Genomic DNA, 18,090 nt, shown 5'->3' with positions numbered 1-18,090 from the left:
TTAAGCATCCACATTTAAAGAGAAGCGGGGGCTTTATGCATGTAGTTTACGCAAGGTCCAAAACATGCAGGGGGGAGTGTGCTTGCTCCAATGTGATTCTGTCCCTTTAAATTAAGATAAGATGGCTCCCTGTCCCCAAAGGACTCACAGTCTAAAAAGAAACATAAGATAGACACCAGCAACAGTCACTGGAGGTACTGTGCTGGGGGTGGATAGAGCCAGTTACTCTCCCCCTGCTAAATAAAGAGAATCACCACATTAGAAGGTGCCTCTTTGCCAAGTTAGCAGGGGTTGCATGGACTCTAGGGACACAGCATCCCTGTTTTCAAGCAGCAACAGGAGGAGTAAGGAGATGGCAGAGGGCGGAATATCAACTCTGAGAGGCGGCCAGCAAGAAATGTGGCCACCTAGAACTGATGCATTTCTGAGCTGCTCTGAACCAGTCTCTCTATGATTGTGGGAAGAGCTTCGCACAAAACTCAGTTTATAGCAGCAGCAGAATTCAGACACCATAATGGTGCCTTCAAACCTCAGGTTTCAGCAGTGAAACTCACAACAAAATGAGGGTTCAAATTCAGGTTTGAAACTCAAAATGGAGCCATGGTTGGGTGACAAAACTGCAGCTTCACAAATTTGGACGATCATAAACTCCAACCTCTGGCACATTTACCTCTGTTTTTGCATTATGTTCGAGCAGGGCCTCATACTCTTCACTTTGATATTTCTTTGAGAAATGGGTGTTAATTTCCAGGGCTAAGAAACACTGAACTGAGGGATAGGGTGCAGGGGAGTAGCAACGGGGGTGGGGAGCAAATATCCCTTGGCCCCTCAGAGATGGGGGCCCACTGTCTGGGCAGAACCTTGTGCTTTGCTCTCTCCCTCCTGCCTCTCCCAAGAAGAAGGTGGGAAGGCAGGGGCCCATTTTCACTTTTTGTCCCAGGGCTCCCTTCATCCTTGCTATGCCCCTGGTAGAGTGGGCTTCTCCTAGGGCCACCCCTATTGCAAGAACTTAGCTATGGGTATATGGCCATTCCCAAGACTCTGTTAGGCACTTCAAGAAGTTATCAGTTGTGGGAAACCTATTGAGGTAAGTAAGTCCCTTTTCTGACAACACTCACACCTTTGAAATATTAGTAATAACAAAATGTTTGACTGCTTCTGGTTTCCTATTCTTTGTCAAGGCAAATTTGCTGTAACAATAAACTTGAAATGGGCTAATTTGATAGGATACAGTTCATAGTGTTCCTTTCATTTCAGCAGTGCAGACATAGATTGGTACCATGAAATCCCTGGTTTATATTCTGCATATAATGAGAGTGAACCAGCATGGGGGTGGGAAGATGAACAAGGATATTCTGCCCTTCGACATTCAGGTAAGAATGCAGACTCAACCATTTCCACAAACAAGTATAGTACAGTAAGGTGTTAGTACAGAGGTGTTACTTTGGATCTGAAAGATGTTTAAAAGTGAAGAAAAAATGAAAGAAGGTAAGATTATATTCATTATCAGCAACCTACATAATTTGCAAGCTGATTCTAAACTAATTTACTCAGAAGCAAGACCCACAGGATTCAATGGGACCTAGTTCCCAATATGTGTTCTCAATGGGCCATTTCAAACAATACTTTCAATGTGTGATTAGATCCCTCAACATATATACAAATGATCATCTGAACTGAAAAACATATATGCTCGACCCAGGATTTAAATACTAGATCTCATGTTGGATTTAAATTTGGTGTTAGTCACAATCATGCAATTAGATGGTTATCCGAATTGCTAAGTGCTGTTTTTCACCCACCCCCAACCACTGAGTTAAATTGTATAAACAACAGAGCCCAGGATAAGATCATTCAATCTATCCACATTGGTCTTAGGAGTGTGCACAAATCAATTTTTGTGTTTCGATGTCGAATCATATAGAAAAAAACTTCATTCACTGAGAACAGCTGGCTTGGATGGCTGCCTTGACAAATCAACCTTGATTCACTTGAATCAACTCGCGTGATTCGGCCGCCATTTTGACGCCCATTTTTCTGGGAAAATGGGCCTCAGAATGCACTTCTTTCCAGGGAGAGCTGGCCTACCAATTGGGATTGGTGAGAAGACCAGCCCTTTGCTCCCGACTTAGCGTGTCAGCCCACCTCGGAGACTGGTCTACCCAGGAATTTCTCTCTATCCACTTTCTCCACACCATGCATTATTTTATAGACCTCTATCATGTCTCCCCGCAGTCGTCTTTTTTCTAAACTAAATAGCCCCAAGTGTTGTAGCCTAGCCTCATAAGAAAGGTGCTCTAGGCCCTTGATCATCTTGGTTGCCCTCTTCTGCACCTTTTCCAGTTCTACAATGTCCTTTTTTAGATGTGGTGACCAGAATTGTACGCAGTACTCCAGGTGTGGCCGCACCATGGTTTTGTATAAGGGCATTATATTAGCAGTTTTATTTTCAATCCCCTTCCTAATGATCCCTAGCATGGAACTGGCCTTTTTCACAGCTGCCGCACATTGAGTCGACACTTTCAACAAGCTGTCCACCACGACCCCAAGATCCCTCTCCTGGTCAGTCACCGACAGCTCAGATCCCATCAGCATATACTTGAAGTTGGGGTTCTTCGTCCCAATGTGCATCACTTTACACTTGCCAACCGCATTTGAACCGCATTTGCCACTTTGTCGCCCACTCACCCAGTTTGGAGAGATCCTTTTGGAGCTCTTCACAATCAGTTATGGATTTCACTACCCGAAAGAGTTTGGTATCATCTGCAAATTTGGTCACCTTGCTGCTTACCCCTACTTCTAGAAGCACCGGTCCCAGTGCAGATCCCTGGGGGACCCCACTTCTTACTTCCCTCCATTGCAAAAACTCTCCATTTATACCTACCCTCTGTTTCCTTTCTTTCAACCAGTTAGCAATCGACACATGTACTTATCCCCTTATCCCATGACTGCTAAGTTTCCTCAGGATTTGTTGATGAGGAACTTTGTCAAAAGCTTTTTGGAAGTCCAGGTATACTTTGTCAACTGGATCACCTTGATCCACACACTTGTTGACACTCTCAAAGAACTCCAAAAGGTTGGTCAGGCAAGATTTACCTTTGTGGAACCCATGCTGGTTCACTCCCAGCAGGGCCTGTTCTTCTATGTGCTTTACAATTTTATCCTTGAGGTTACTTTCCATCAATTTGCCTGGAACGGATGTTAAGCTAACCGGCCTGTAATTTCCCGGATCACCCCTGGATCCCTTCTTGAAAATCGGTGTTACATTTGCTACTCTCCAGTCCTCTGGTACAGAACCTGATTGCAGGGATAAGTTATATATTTTAGCAAGGAGGTCAACAATTTCACATTTGAGTTCTTTGAGGACTCTTGGATGGATGCCATCCAGCCCTGGTGATTTGTAAGTTTTCCGTTTTTCCAGACAGTTTAGAACATCATCTCTCATCACTTTTATCTGGCTCAGTTCTTTAGCCGCAATCCCCGAAAAGCCTGGTTCAGGAACAGGTATATGCTCAGTATCCTCTGCCATGAAGACAGACGCAAAGAACTCATTTAGCTTCTCTGCAACCTCCATATCCTCCTTAATAATCCCTTTCACTCCCTCGTTGTCTAATGGTCCAACTGCCTCCCTGGCAGGTTTCCTGCTTCTGATGTATTTAAAGAAGTTTTTGTTATTCCCCTTGATGCTTTTAGCTAAATGTTCCTCAAACTCTCTTTTTGCCTCCCATATTGTTGCCTTGCATTTCTTTTGCCAGAGTTTGTGTTCCTTTCTGTTCTCTTCATTTGGACAGGCCTTCCAATTTCGGAAGGAAGTCTTCTTCCCTTTTATGGCTTCCTTGACAGTACCCATTAGCCATGCTGGCATCTTCCTGGACTTAGTGGTACCTTTCCTCTTTTGGGGTATACAATCTAACTGGGCTTCTAGTACTGTGGTTTTGAGTAAACTCCATGGAGCAAAGTGGTTTTGAGTAGACACTTCTGGAGCGAAGTTACTTTCCTGATTTTCCCTTTCATCTTCCTTTTCACCATACTTCTCATTTTAGAGAAGTTTCCTCTTCTGAAATTCAAAATGTCTGTGTTAGACTTCCTTGGTGATTCTCTCCCCACATGTATGCTGAATTTGATAGCACTGTAGTCATTGTTCCCTAAAGGGTCGATGACACTGACATCCCGCACCAGATCCTGGCTGCCACTCAGAATTAAGTCCAAGGTTGCCTTCTCTCTGGTTGCTTCCAAAACCAGCTGTTCTAGGGCACAGTCATTTAGTGTATCTAGAAATTTGACCTCTTTGTCATGACCTGACTGTGAATTTACCCAGTGTATGTGTGGGTAATTGAAGTCATCCATGATTACAGCCCTGCCTCTCCTTGACGCCTCCCTGATTTCCTGCTGCAACTCCCAGTCACTGTCAGCGTTTTGATCAGGAGGGCAATAGCACGTCCCCAGTAGCACGTTCCCTTTCAGGCCTTGTATTGTCACCCACAGGGTTTCTGTGGAGGACTCCAGCCCACCCAGGTTTTCTAGCTTGTTAGATTCTATGCCTTCTTTAACATACAGTGCTACTCCACCTCCAAGGCGCCCCTCCCTGTCCTTTCTATAGAGTTTATATCCAGGGATAACAGTGTCCCACTGGTTCTCACTGTTCCACCATGTTTCTGTTATGCCAACTATATCTATTTCTGCGTTAGCCATCAAGCACTCCAGCTCACCCATTTTGGCTCGGAGGCTTCTGGCATTGGCATATAAGCACCTATACGCTGAATCTCTCACCTGATGTATGCTATCTTTCTTTTGACTCTTTGACCAGCTGGCACAGTCTCCCGTCTGCTCTTTATGCGGTACTGCTCTGCCCCCTTCTGTTTTATCTGAATCCTTTGCACCCTTGCACTTTAAAGGATGGCTTTTGCCGAATGGGATACTGCCCAGCTCCCATTAGCTGTTCCCCAGCCGTTATTTTAAAAGCTGCTCTGCAACCTTTTTGATTTTAAGCTCCAGCAGTCTGGTTCCATCTTGGTTCAAGTGCAGCCCGTCCCTTTTGTACAGGCCTTCCTTACCCCAAAATGTATCCCAGTGCCTAACAAATCTAAACCCCTCCTCCCGGCACCAACATCTCATCCACGCATTGAAAACCCTCAGCTCTGCCTGTCTCACTGTACCTGTGCGTGGAACAGGTAGCATTTCTGAGAATGCTACCTTGTGGGTCCTGGACTTCAATATGCTACCTATCAGCCTAAATTTGGCTTCCAGGACCTCCCGACTACATTTCCCCACATCATTGGTGCTGACATGCACCACAACAGCTGTCTCCTCCCCAGCACTGCCTAAGAGCCTATCTAGACGCTGCGTGATGTCCGCAACCTTCGCACCAGGCAGGCAAGTCACCGTGAGGTCAACACGCGGGTCACAAACCCATCTCTCTATACCTCTAATGATTGAATCACTCACTACAAGGAGGCCCCCACTCCCCAGAGGAATATCCCCTGTGCGAGAGGATATGGACTCATCATCCATGGAAGGGGTCCCTTCTAAAGGAGCATTTCCCTCTTCCTCAGACCGATGTCCTCCTTGCCCAAGACCCTCATTCTCCCTGACAGCAGGAGCTATCAGCCCTGGAGTGGGATGTCTCTATCACATCCCTGAAGGTCTCGTCCACATGCCTCTCTGTCTCTCTGAGCTTCTCCAGATCTGCCACCTTGGTCTCAAGGGAACGAACTTGCTCCCTGAGAGCCAGAAGCTCCTTGCACCAAGCACACAACCATGACTTCTGCCCATGGGACAAATAGTAATACATGTGGCACTCTGTGCAATACACTGGGAAGTGCCCCCTCCCCTGCTGGCCCTCTATCTTCATACTGTTTTTGTTGGCTGTTTACAGTATTTAGAGATAACTTATTAGAAGGATAGGTCTCAGCTGTAATGGTCAGGTATTTACTGTCTAAGCAGCCTTCCCCAAGAATATGAGGAAGGGATTTGTACTTAGTTCTCTTCTCCACCAGTCTCCTTGTGATCACTGGGGCTTGTTCCAGGCTCCCCCGCACACTTCCCGCTAAACTCCTGCAAAACTCCTATGTCCTGTTAGCTATTCCTGTCCGCTATGCTCTGTTCGCTATGCTCTCGGCCCTAAACCTCTTATGTGACGTTCAGGTTTCTCCCAGTCCAATATCTGAATATATTTTGAGTGGGCTGGAAACTGAAGGGTTAAGCAGTATGTAGCTTGTGTGGTTGTGTTTCTGCCCTCTCACGTTAATTTGTTGCTGTGAGGGGGCCACTGGGCAGCTTTCTCCAGGGTTGTTCCCATGGGAAACCAAAGCATTCAATGAGTCACATTTCCACTGAGTCACTTTTGTCTTCTTTACAGCTGCTGAAACTTTTTTCTTGGACTTGGGCAGGCTAAAGTCTTTGAATGCTTTTGACTTGAGTGAATCATCAAGTTTATATTGTGTTCGAAGAGTAAACTATGCTATAAGGATGTGGCAGGAAAAGGAGAGAAGTCAGTGATGTTCAGCTTGTTTTCTATAAAACCCATAAAATGCATACTAGAAAGTTTTGTGGCATTTGACCAAGGAAAGCAACAACAATAGAATGCTGTCACTTTAATACTAGTCAAACTTGGATTTAGCCTCCTAAACAATACCCTATTATCTGAACCATCCTATTTCCCTCCTAGCTCAATGGTTCTAAACAACCATGTAAGTCTTCTGGGGACTCCAATTATCATATGAGATAATTGTTGCTTGAAAAATTTCATCAAATATTTTTGTATTATATTTTCATAGGAAAATGTGAATGTAAAGACCAAGTTTTAGGTAACTCCAAGATCTTCTGTGGCATGAAATATACATATGGTGAGTTAAAATTTAAATATAGTAATAATAATGTAATAATGTAAAGGATGACTTCAGGAATGTATGTTAAAGGAACACTGGCCAACATCGAGACTAACAAAGCACTGGTGCTACATGAGATGCACTGGTGTTGTTGAAGAGGTCGGCACTTGTGTGGGGGTGGGGTGCGGAGTGAATTTTGATTACCTCCCCTTCCCCACATAGTTCTCTATGCAATACAAAAATATGTCTGAGGGTCACAGAGCTCTCAGGGACATATTGTGGGTTGCACAGAATGCTTCTGGGGAAAGGCAAGGTCGTTAAAATCCCCTCCCCATGAGTGCCAATGCACTGTTGGGAACTCCTCACTAGCTTTGGTGCATCTCATGTAGCATTGGTGCTTCATTAGTCTGTATGTCAGCCATTGTCAACATAGCTGCTTCATAATGTGATGAAGGGCCGAATGTCAAGATGGTTCCCCAACACTGGGTGGCAGGGAGGACCACTTATCACCTCAGGCAGCAGGATCATAAAAGCCATTGGAAGTAGCACAGTACATCTGGCAGTGGTGCACATTTGCTCTAGTAAAACTTTATTTACAGCAAAGATATGGCAAGCGAGGTTTGAGAAGCAGGTTCAGTAAAGCTGGGCAGTTTCACGTACAGTGCTATTGTGGCTGTTCTTCTTTGTGGTGTTTGTGCACTCACATCTATGGAATCTGCACCTACACAGAGTCTCATTCAGAAATGTCTGGAGCTTAGCCTTAAGAATTCTGACCCAAGCCACCTCTGTGGAGCAAGGGTGCATGTCCAAATGTGCATAGCTCATGCCTCCTCCCTGAATAGAGGCAGGCACAGATCACAAAGGTATGAATTCATAGTGGACCACTCAGAGAACATCAACAACCTTATGATACAAACCTCAGCTCATGCTGCCATAGCTTCTCCATATCCAGAGGACCAGGCAGTAAGGTGGGGGACAAGCATACTGACAGCCAGCTTATTTGTTATTTCTGAAAACTAGACCTGTTGCCTCTGATCTTATGCAATCCAGAGTAAATGAGAAAATACCCATGGATAATCAAAATAAAAGTTTGTTATGCTCTTTTTCCAAGCACTTCACAGCATAATGACATAAAAATCCAGAACACATGTGTTGTGGGCAATAAGGCTAACTATAAAAGCATCCTCTTCTTTAATTTCCAAGCTCACAAGAACACACAGTGGCAGGAGTAATTTTTTTTCTTTACTAAAACAAAGCACAAACAAATAACTCTACAGAGTGCCAGAAATACTCCAACTATACAAATGAGCTCATAAGCTGAAATGATTAATTTCATAATCTTTCAGAATTTTTTTGCACCTGTTACATGCTACACAAAAGCATAACATGTATGAAAAAATAACATGTGTCTCATGACTAAAATTGGCCTACAAAGAGAGGTTCAAGAGGCTGTATTCCATTAAACTCTTGTCCTGGCCTTAGGGGTGTTAGAGCTATTTCCTGTAATGGTAACAGCATTTATTTTTCAAAAGAAAGGCAGGTTTTAAAATGTTGCTTATGTGTCCTCTGGCCTTCAAAAGAGCATTTATGCAAATATAACTTTATTTCAACCAGCATCCCTCAATACAAATCAGGTTATTAAGTAGGGAGCAATGCCTGAGAACTGACTGAAGATCTTTTAAAGTAAGGATCTGCTAATTGCTACCACAATGCAAGCAAATAAATTACTTTATACTGGGAATGTATGAAAGGAACTTGGTGTAGGGGAAGAATGACAGTTCAGTCCCCAAATAGCAAAGCAAAACCAGTTTGGTGAGAAAGCAGCAAAGCAAGAGGTCTTGAGACAGTTTTTTAGTATTGAAGAACTACAAGGATTTGTTTAAAGAAAAGGTTACAAACAAATGTGGGGAAAGCCTGCAGCTTAATTTTAGCTCTATCTCATGGCTGAAGAGAGAGAGACCAAAACCAACAGCCATCTCAGGAGAAACAAAATGGAGACTAACACTGGAAGAACAAAGAGGGGAGGAGTCCCGTACTTTTATCCATGACCCTAAAAATCCCCAGTGGTCACTATGAGATATTGCAGCTGAGAGCTGATGCTGCCAGGGTCCTAGCTCCAACACTTGGCAGGTCCACTAAGCACCCAAGCCCAATACTTGCCATAAGGCCTTCAAACACAGCAGATGGTTGTCAGGCTGCAGGGCAGAGCTACACAACATCAGCCTTCCTGCAGATGCTGGACTCACATAATACCTGATAATTGGCCACCGTGGCTGGGGATAATAGGAGTTGTGATCCAAAAACAGCTGGGAAGCCAAAGTTGTGCAGCCCTGTTCTAGCAGTTGGCAAGAGAGAGTTGAGCTTATAACCCTCCTACCTGAGCATCTAGCTTGTGGAGAATAAGGAAACCTATTTGACTTGGCTTTGTGCTAGCTAGGAAAAGCAGCTTGACTTCCCATCAACCTCTTCAAGCCATTGCAAGAAGGACGGTCATGTGTCTTTCAACTAAGTGCATTGTTTTCGAAAAACAACAACATCCCCCTCCACCATGAGCCTGGCCAAATCTGGAACATGTTCCACTTACATAAGCAATTTCAGTACTGGAAACACATGCATAAATATATATTGACAGCTATGGAGACACTACTCCATAGTACTAGTTGTAGCAAAATACGTTTATTAGGTTCAGCTAAAACATCACAAAGCAGTGTTCCTTTGAGTTCACCAGAATTTTTCTTTGGCTGGATGTTACACACACACACACACACACACACACAAGCGGGGAGAGGGAGAGAGAGAGAAAATATGCTAACTGAGCAAAGAGGCACCTTTTTAAAGCAGTGACTCTCTTTATTGAGCAGGGGGAGAGCAACTGACACTAGCCAACCCCAGCACAGCATCCCTTCAGTGGCTGTTGCTGGTCTGTCTTAAGCTTCTTTTTAGATTATGAGTTCTTTGGAAGCAGGGGACCATCTTATTTACTTATTATGTATTTCTCTATGTAAACTGCTTTGGGAACTTTTGTCCAAAAGCGATATATAAATATTTGTAGTCATATGTTGCTGGATGTGACAAAAAGCTGACATTTGTAATGGACTGCAACAGTCTGAAACCTGTGCTAAGCGTAAAAGGATATTAGGTTACACCAATGCCTACTGGGGAAGGCGCTTTCCAGATTCGCTGCCTAGCAGCAGGAAAATGCTCCAGTTCAGGAAAATCGCATTTGAAACGTAAACAGCAGGGGGAGCAGTTTTGCGGAAACTATCAACCTGAAAAAACAGCAACTTTATTGACACCAGTTATACAACGTCATAGCACCATATTGCAGTGATTAAATTCTAAACAAGGCTTTGGAAATCTGAAAGGCACCCTGCTGTCAGCATAGGGACTGTGGTGTCACAATGCAGGAAGTGTGGACGCACACTTCAGAGATACGACATGACCATGTTGCAGGGTCTAATCTGGAAAGAGCCCTGGGGTTTCCAGATTACCCAAGCACCCTGGGGTTTCCAAACACTCCGAACACTAGGTAATACTACCCAATTTGACTTTAGGATTTTTCCAGTGTTGCATGCATATTTTGTTCACTTTATAAAAAGCTTCCTTACAGATTGCTTGTTCTAATATATGAGTATTTCCTGGCAATAAGACATATTGTGAGACCAAAGCAACATTTGAAATGTGGACACATTTCTTTATATTTCTCCAATATAAAGTATGTATTGTGCTATTTTTTTTTTATTGTGGTGGCAATTAGGGGCTCCCTTTGAGAACTATTGATAGGCCTCTATAAGTTGAAATCCATCCATGCATAGCTTAAGAGAGAGGGGCAGGAGAAGCCCCCAGGAACGTTTTCTCTATAAACTTCTAGGAATGAATCTAACTTAGAATGGCTAGAATATTTTAAATCCATTACTTTTCTTTATCAAAACATATGTACTTTAATCCTGTAATGTAGTAGCCACGCTACAGGAAAGCATTGCTGTATTTTGTAGTTTTGTAAAAATGCCTAAAATGATGAGTAAGCAGCAGTTCCCAGTTACTTCAATGGCAAGGAGCAGCTGTGTGCTCTGCACTTCCTAAAAAATCAGGTCAGTGAGCATCTCCCTGCACCCTGTCTTTGGCAGAGACTGAACAGGCTCATCAAGCAGAATATCTGGCACAGTTTCTGTTCCACTAAATCAAGTTTCTGTTCTCTTTGCATCAAATAAAATATACAGAAACATTTTTGTATTGCATTAGTCTGATCAATCAAGACAATTGCACTCACCCTGAAAGTGCACACAGGCTAACTTTATACATAACTGCCACCTGACATTAAAGTGCACCACTATGTGAGATACAGAATATATGCTCTGAAATTGTCTCCCACAGTGCTGAAGGCAAAGATTTTATCTGCTCATGATAAAGGTTCCCATGCTGAGGTCAACGTGAAGATCCAGAAAGTATTGAAATCTACAAAACTTAAGATTTTCCAAGGAAAGCGGATTCTTTTTCCAGAATCATGGACTAATAGAGGCTGCACCTGCCCAATACTAAATCCTGGTAGGTGTTTACTGTATTATGAAAAGTATGTCTCCATCAGTTGAATATTGATTTCTTCTTCATTATTTCTTCTTCCATCCCTGCACTATTTATATTATAGTTTCTATGCAGATAATGGAATTAAATTAAATTTTATCTCATATGTATTCCTGCTGAAAAGATTGCCTTTTGTGCATACATTCTATTTTTGTTCCACATTCAGAGAGTTAGAAGGGGAGGGGGCGGTTACATTGATGCTTCAGAAAACTAAACTGCCAATCACTGTTCTTTCTCATTAAAGCTTTTTAAATGTGATGCTAGACATTCCTTTCAATCTTAGCTTCATTTTGGATCTGTTATACCATGCACTAATTATCATGTCCAAGCCATCCTACAGAATTTGTCAATCGGCATCTTCTCTCCAAGTAGCAAATGTGCAGAATTCCTTACCCAGCAATAGTACTGAGTTTAATTTAGCCAGGCAAGATAATAGAGACACCTTTTTGAGTTCTGTCAGAAATGTAATAAATCAGCTGTACATGCCCCTATCCAGTTTTAGCTGTGTGAAAAATTGTATTTATGCATGACTAGTTCAGCAGATCTGAAAGTCTGTCTGAATACACATTCCATTGAAAACAATGAAGTGTGGATAGTCAGCTTGGCTGCACACCTCTTTGCGAACCCAGACCCAAATAATGACAGGACACGTGTAGTTGGAAGAAACTAGGGCCACTTTATTAAATAATTACAAACCTTCAATGAGGAATTGAACTAAAGTGTGGATATCCCCTATGTGGGTCAATCTCATAGGAGGTATGCCCACAGGAGGGCGAAGGACCGGGCTTTGATTCTGCTCGGAACTAGTCCAAACCTTATCTCGACCATGAGGTTACCCCCAATGAGGGGATGCATGCCAGCACACTTCAACCCAGGTCACGAGGCACTGAGCAGCGTTTGCTGGCATGCATCCAAGTGAGAGCGGATCCAGCCTGAGAGTTGCGTGATCACCAAGCCTTCCTCCACATTCCCACTCAACATAACTGCCCTCCAGCCCAACACCAATACAAATTAACCTACCCTGACCCACACTCAACTGTAAAGTGACCAAATTTTATTTTATTTATTTATTTATTTATTTACATTTCTATCCCACTCTTCCTCCAAGGAGCTCAGAGCAGGGTACATGGTTATTTTTATCCTCACAACAATCTAGTGACAACCTTAACAAAGTCAGTGAGAAGTAGGCAGAAAAAGGCCCCAACCACAGCCAGTCAGCTGAGACCCCAAAAATTTCTACTTGGCCCCAAAAGGTGACCAGAATATCCCACACTCAGTCAAGGGGCGGGTGGGAAGGTGCCTGCCCGCAGAGTAACTGAGAGAGAATGGAATGGTCTCCCCATGGGGGGAAAAGTCAGAAGTTACCAGGTTAGAGAAAACGCTCAAGGACAAGCATTTTCCTTGATGCAACATTATGGCTATTTCACTTCACAAAATTTGTTATTACATGTCAAGTTCCACAAAGCAACTGCACTTCTAGGTTATTAAGTACAAAAGAGACCCTGGGGTGGGTCTCACGATCAGTGAGACACGCTTTGTCCAGGTTAGCGGGGAGAGCGGGCTAAGCCCGCTCTCCCAACAGACGAGCAGGGCGGGAGCCCTGGGTGGCCAGATCGGCCGCCACACAACTGCCAGCTCTGTGACGGAGCCGGCAGGGGCTGGGAGGATCAGGGGCCATGTGGCCCCCGGAAGCTCTAGTATGCCCTGCGCAAGCACACAGGGCATACTGGAGAGACCCCCGAGCTGGGAGGCTGCTTTTAAGCCTCTCGGTCAGGGGTCTCCTCGTGAGTAGCCACAGCACAGCTTGGAGCGGCTACTCACGATTTAAAAAAACGGGTTTGCGGAGCACTTGCTCCGCAAACCCGGTTTAAGGAGCGGGTTACTTGAGCGGGTTACCCACTAAGGAACCACTGGGCTCGCAGCCAAACCTGGTGGTTCACACGATGGGACGAAATCGGGCTAGTAGAGGCTAGCCTGATTTTGTCCCATCATGTGAATAGCCTCCCTGTCTTGCATAGTTCACAGGAGACCTAGTTTTGAGTCCCTGGTCAGCCACAACCCACAGCAGGTCACCTTTAACCAGTCTCTGTCTCTCAACCTATCCGACCTCACAGGATTGTTATGTGGACAACAACCTCCAAGGAAAACTCCCATAGCTGTTCAGAGAAAAGACAAGATACCAAGGTTATAAATAAAATAGGAAAGTGACTTAATTCCTTTACAGCAGCTCTGCCAAACATGAAAAGAGAACAGAAGGTTCTCTCAACTCGTGAACATAAAAGCAAAGGTTTCCAGGAATTCCGGAACATATTTGCAACCTTGGAGAATAGGAGAAAATATCTCTGTCCACTTTTATTTTTATACTTTTGGGAAAAGTAGCCATGCATATTAAACCAAACAAAAAACAAAGGAGTAATAATAAGTTGCTCCCATGTGGCAATTTCTTGGTACCACATTGTTTCTAGGAAGATATAAATACAATCCCTTAAAAGTTACATTTGCAATAAGAATGTTCTCATAGTCATGGGAATATTTCACAAACTGCAATCAAAATATATCGGCCATCCAGAAAACAAGGTCTCTCTATTTGCAACAGTGAAACTGATACCAAATTTTATCTAAGAATATGTCGTATTCTTCTTCTCCTCCCTAAACCACACATACACAAACACAATTTCTCCCTCATAATTATATATCTTTCGTAGATGTTACAGTATTTACATTTCAGTCTAATAAATATCTGTCTGTTTTACTTTCAGGTTTGAAATATCTTGTAGCTGGATATGAAGATGTTCAAGCAGGCAGACTGATAGTTAATATGAAAAGTTTTGTCCAGCAGTGGAAGTCATCGCTCGGGAAAAAAGTATTGGAAATTTTAAAAGACTGCAGTTGAAATGGGGTGTTTTTAATGCACAAAATGCAAGCTTCATGGAGAGAAAGGAGACTTCTGAAATAGAAATTGGAATGTAAGGGAATAGTGCCAAATGGGTTGAGGGGGGGTTCAATTCATAGCCTTTCATCCTGATCCTGAACACATTGGTCCCAGTTGTGCTTACGCAAAAAGTGTGTGTGTAGCTCTCACACAAGCAGTGGAGCAGAGCCCCATCCAGCAGCCCTAGTGGAGTGTGCAATGGAAGCCCAGTTCCAGCTGCCAGTGAGTGTTTCAGCAGGCTGTAGCTCCACAGCTGCACTCCCAGAGCTTCTCCATCCATTCTACCTTCCTACTAATCACTTGTTCAGCAGGATAAAGTGAGCTATTTGAGCAGAGCTTCATTGATTCTGGAAGTATTCAACACAGAGGTACACCTGGGTAATTTTGGAGCCTGGACCTAAAGGCCTTTGGAGCCCCATTCCCCGCCACTGCAAGTTAAGCATCATTTTTTAACACATAGGTTCTTGAGGGCACAAACCACAACACCCAGGACAGACTAAAGTGGATTTGGGGGGCCCCAGGGTGTGTGGAGGCCTTGGACTTCAGCCCCAAAGTCCAGGGGTAAGAGAGCCTCTGATCCAACAGAACATGTTGTGTGATCACAGCCTTTAAAGTAAGACTTCATAGTTAATATTGATGGTGCCCAGCTTCACAGGTGCTTTGTCGGCTCCCTCTGAAGTAAGTGGGCCTGGCAGCAACTCAGTGATTTGAAGATTGGAACCGCAGTCTCATGTGCTTGTTTGTATACTAGTGATGATGGACAAAATGACTACCATCAGCTGTATCGCCCTAAACCTTAGAATCAAGTCAACAGAATGCTTATACTTTACATTGATATATTGAAAATAAAAGCAAGATTTTGATTAGATATCGACTGTAAATTTTTAGAGGTTATACATATATGGAAGTGACACATATCGGTGGGGGAACACCATTACAAAAAAAGTTCTTTACTGTCTGTAATACCACAATACCTAAATTAGGACATGCCTTTATCCAACAAAACTTTGTGGGACATTCTTAAAAATCACAGGATTATCAGCTGGGGCACTTAAAGAAGCTAGGTCAAACCTTCTACTCAGTTAAGCCAACAGGAAATGGTTGAAGCCACCAGAATTTGTGTACGGCTCATAAAACAGCAGCAGAAATTAAATTATAACCTATCATTTTATCAAAAATTTGGTTTTAAGAAATTACTGGTTCCATAAGGTACGAATGGGAGTATTTCCCTTATGAGGCATTACACGCATGTCAGTATTTGATTGTATAAAGCACTTTATTGCCTGCCCCTTCCTGGTGTGAAAATTTAAATATTGCTGGGGAACAGTGAAGGCACACACACAAAAAAATCTATTGGAACAGAAGAACTCCAAGGCAAGTGGGGGTAGAAAGAATGGTTTTCCTTCATGTCTGGCAGTAACTCAAAAATGCTAAAGAAATTTTTTGAAAACTAATATATTTGCACTGAAGTCCCAACTTCAGACTAATGGTTTGATTTTATAGATATCAGCTATGATGAGACTATACACGCTTCAAAAAAGAGTTCTTAAAACAGGAATGATAAAAGTGTTGAAATGTGATGGACTTGTTTGTTCTTCATGCTGGACTTGATCTTTGTTTATAGTATTTAAACTTGAAAGTAAATTTGTTTGCTTCTGTTTCTGTTTGCAATGCATACACTTCCACAGTAACATCAATGTATGGGATATAACAAACTATTGCCATTTTTATTACTTGATTCTGCACTTCTCTGTTAATACATCTTTAAAGCAGCGCAAACCATGTCCTGTTTATATAGACAAAAAGGAAAGGAAGAGCAGCAGTGCCATTTCCTTAAAAAGGTAACCCTGGTCCATGGTTCGTGTGTGTGTGTGTTCTCTCTCTTGTGGTCCTGTGGATTCACAAAAATGATACTGTTTTGAAATTTTGTTTTTATATCTTATGTATATAATAAAATCCTATGATTTCAATAAATTTGCATTCATTTTTTACAGTATCCTGTGCAATGCTAAAATATAAAGATAAGCAAAATGTAGATTTTTGTCAGCACTCAAGCTACAGTATTTTTTTTGAAGTGTTATTCTACACATACACATGCGTGCGTGCGCACACCCACACCAGTTTACACATTGTTTCCTACAGGAGAATATGACTGCATGAGTGCAATTGCGCCTGTTTGATGCAGTTAGTATTGGTGCTGCCCTAGTATTATGAGTGACCAGTGACATAGTATGCCTCCTCATGTAGGCACTGTTTTATAATCTTTGCAATTAGTTATATTATTTGAAGGCTCTTTCCTCTTTTCTGTATAGCTTCAGGACAGTGTACTTATTTAGCCTTATTGCCAACAACAAAATTCTGCATTCTGTTCCATTTGGAGGCTGTACACTATCTTCTTCTCTCACAGGAGTGTGAATGAACTCTGTCAATTTGAGAAAGAGTACTATCCAGGCTGATTGATATGAGAGCCAGCGTGGTGTAGTGGTTAGAGTGCTGGACTAGGACTGGGGAGACCTGAGTTCAAATCTCCATTCAGCCATGATACTTGCTGGGTGACTCTGGGCCAGTCACTTCTCTCTCAGCCTAACCTACTTCACAGGGGTGTTGTGAGGAGAAACCTAAGTATGTAGTACACCTCTCTGGGCTCCTTGGAGGAAGAGTGGAATATAAAATGTAAAATAAATTAAATAAATAAATATGAGTGATCCACTCATGTGAGTAGTGCAGTGAAGGAGATCACAGTCACTTCTGAGCAGTGCAATGAAGGAGATTATTATTATTATTATTATTACATTTATATCCCGCTCTTCCTCCAAGGAGCCCAGAGCGTTGTACGACATACTTGATCACAGTCACTTCTGCAAAAAGTGCTTTCCATCTTTTCAGTGCACAACACTAAACAGACTATAATTTATCTATGAGCTCTCAAATTCACATGTCAGTACAAGCTTTCCATAATGGAAGTAATATTGATAAACCCAATTCACATAGGGGCATAACTATAATAGGGCAAGGGGAGACAGTTGCCTGGGGGCCCACTGCCTTGGCCCCCCTCCCCATAGGCAGGTCACAGACTGACTCCCCCAGCCGCGCACCCGCCTGGGTTTCCTTCAGTTGTATTCATCCTCCAAAACTGATGTGAGTTAAGACCTGGAGCTACCAAAACAGCATGTCTTTCTCTAGTACCATTAAATGACTTGCATCGTCCACATTGGATGATGTTCTATTGTGGCACATAGGTTTTACACACACACACACACACACACACACACACACACACACACACACACACAATAAATAAATAAAATAAATATGCTTTTTGTTACTATTTAGCCTCATTTAAGATTTCTTTACTTCATGAGCTGAGCTTCAGTGAAGGGGGGGCCATTTTAAAATCTTGTCTCTGGGCCCACTCCAACCTTGCTACGCCCCTGAATTCACAGTGCTGTGAGAGTCCCTTGTGGCTCCCCTTTTCTGGATTGTTACACAGAGGTATCTACTATCCCTCTTTTTGACCATATATAGTGACCATGATGAATAAATAATGCATTTATTTAGTTAGAGCTCTGCTTCTCCACATCTGCGTAAAGCAGTTCACAGCATTATTGTAGTTTCTCTTGGGAAATGACTTGACTAGCAAGCCAGAGGTTGCGGTTTGAATCCCACTGGTATGTCTCCCAGACTATGGGAAACACCTATGTTGAGCAGCAGAGATATAGGAAAATGCTGAAAGGCATCATCTCATACTGC

At 42.9% G+C, this 18,090-nt stretch overlaps 1 protein-coding gene across 9 annotated transcripts in view; it reads left to right on the top strand.

Moving 5' to 3' along the window:
• NTN4 (netrin 4) overlaps positions 1 to 16,308 on the top strand; it is a 132,976-nt gene extending 116,668 nt beyond the window's left edge. For 8 of the 9 annotated variants that reach the window (XM_053251258.1, XM_053251253.1, XM_053251254.1 and 5 more), the window contains 4 exons: positions 1,258 to 1,373; positions 6,777 to 6,845; positions 11,202 to 11,372; positions 14,168 to 16,308. In XM_053251258.1, the coding sequence (XP_053107233.1) occupies positions 1,258 to 1,373; positions 6,777 to 6,845; positions 11,202 to 11,372; positions 14,168 to 14,301 (490 nt within the window). In that variant the 3' untranslated portion in view covers positions 14,302 to 16,308. The remainder of the gene's footprint in view (positions 1 to 1,257; positions 1,374 to 6,776; positions 6,846 to 11,201; positions 11,373 to 14,167) is intronic. The other variant, XM_053251251.1, reaches the window with a different exon arrangement.
• The last annotated feature ends 1,782 nt before the right edge of the window (positions 16,309 to 18,090 follow it).

Source organism: Hemicordylus capensis, chromosome 5, assembly GCF_027244095.1.
Source record: "Hemicordylus capensis ecotype Gifberg chromosome 5, rHemCap1.1.pri, whole genome shotgun sequence".
Lineage (NCBI taxonomy): Eukaryota > Metazoa > Chordata > Lepidosauria > Squamata > Cordylidae > Hemicordylus > Hemicordylus capensis.
Note: the sequence above shows the minus strand (reverse complement) of the source record. Positions and strands in the feature narration are given on the sequence as shown.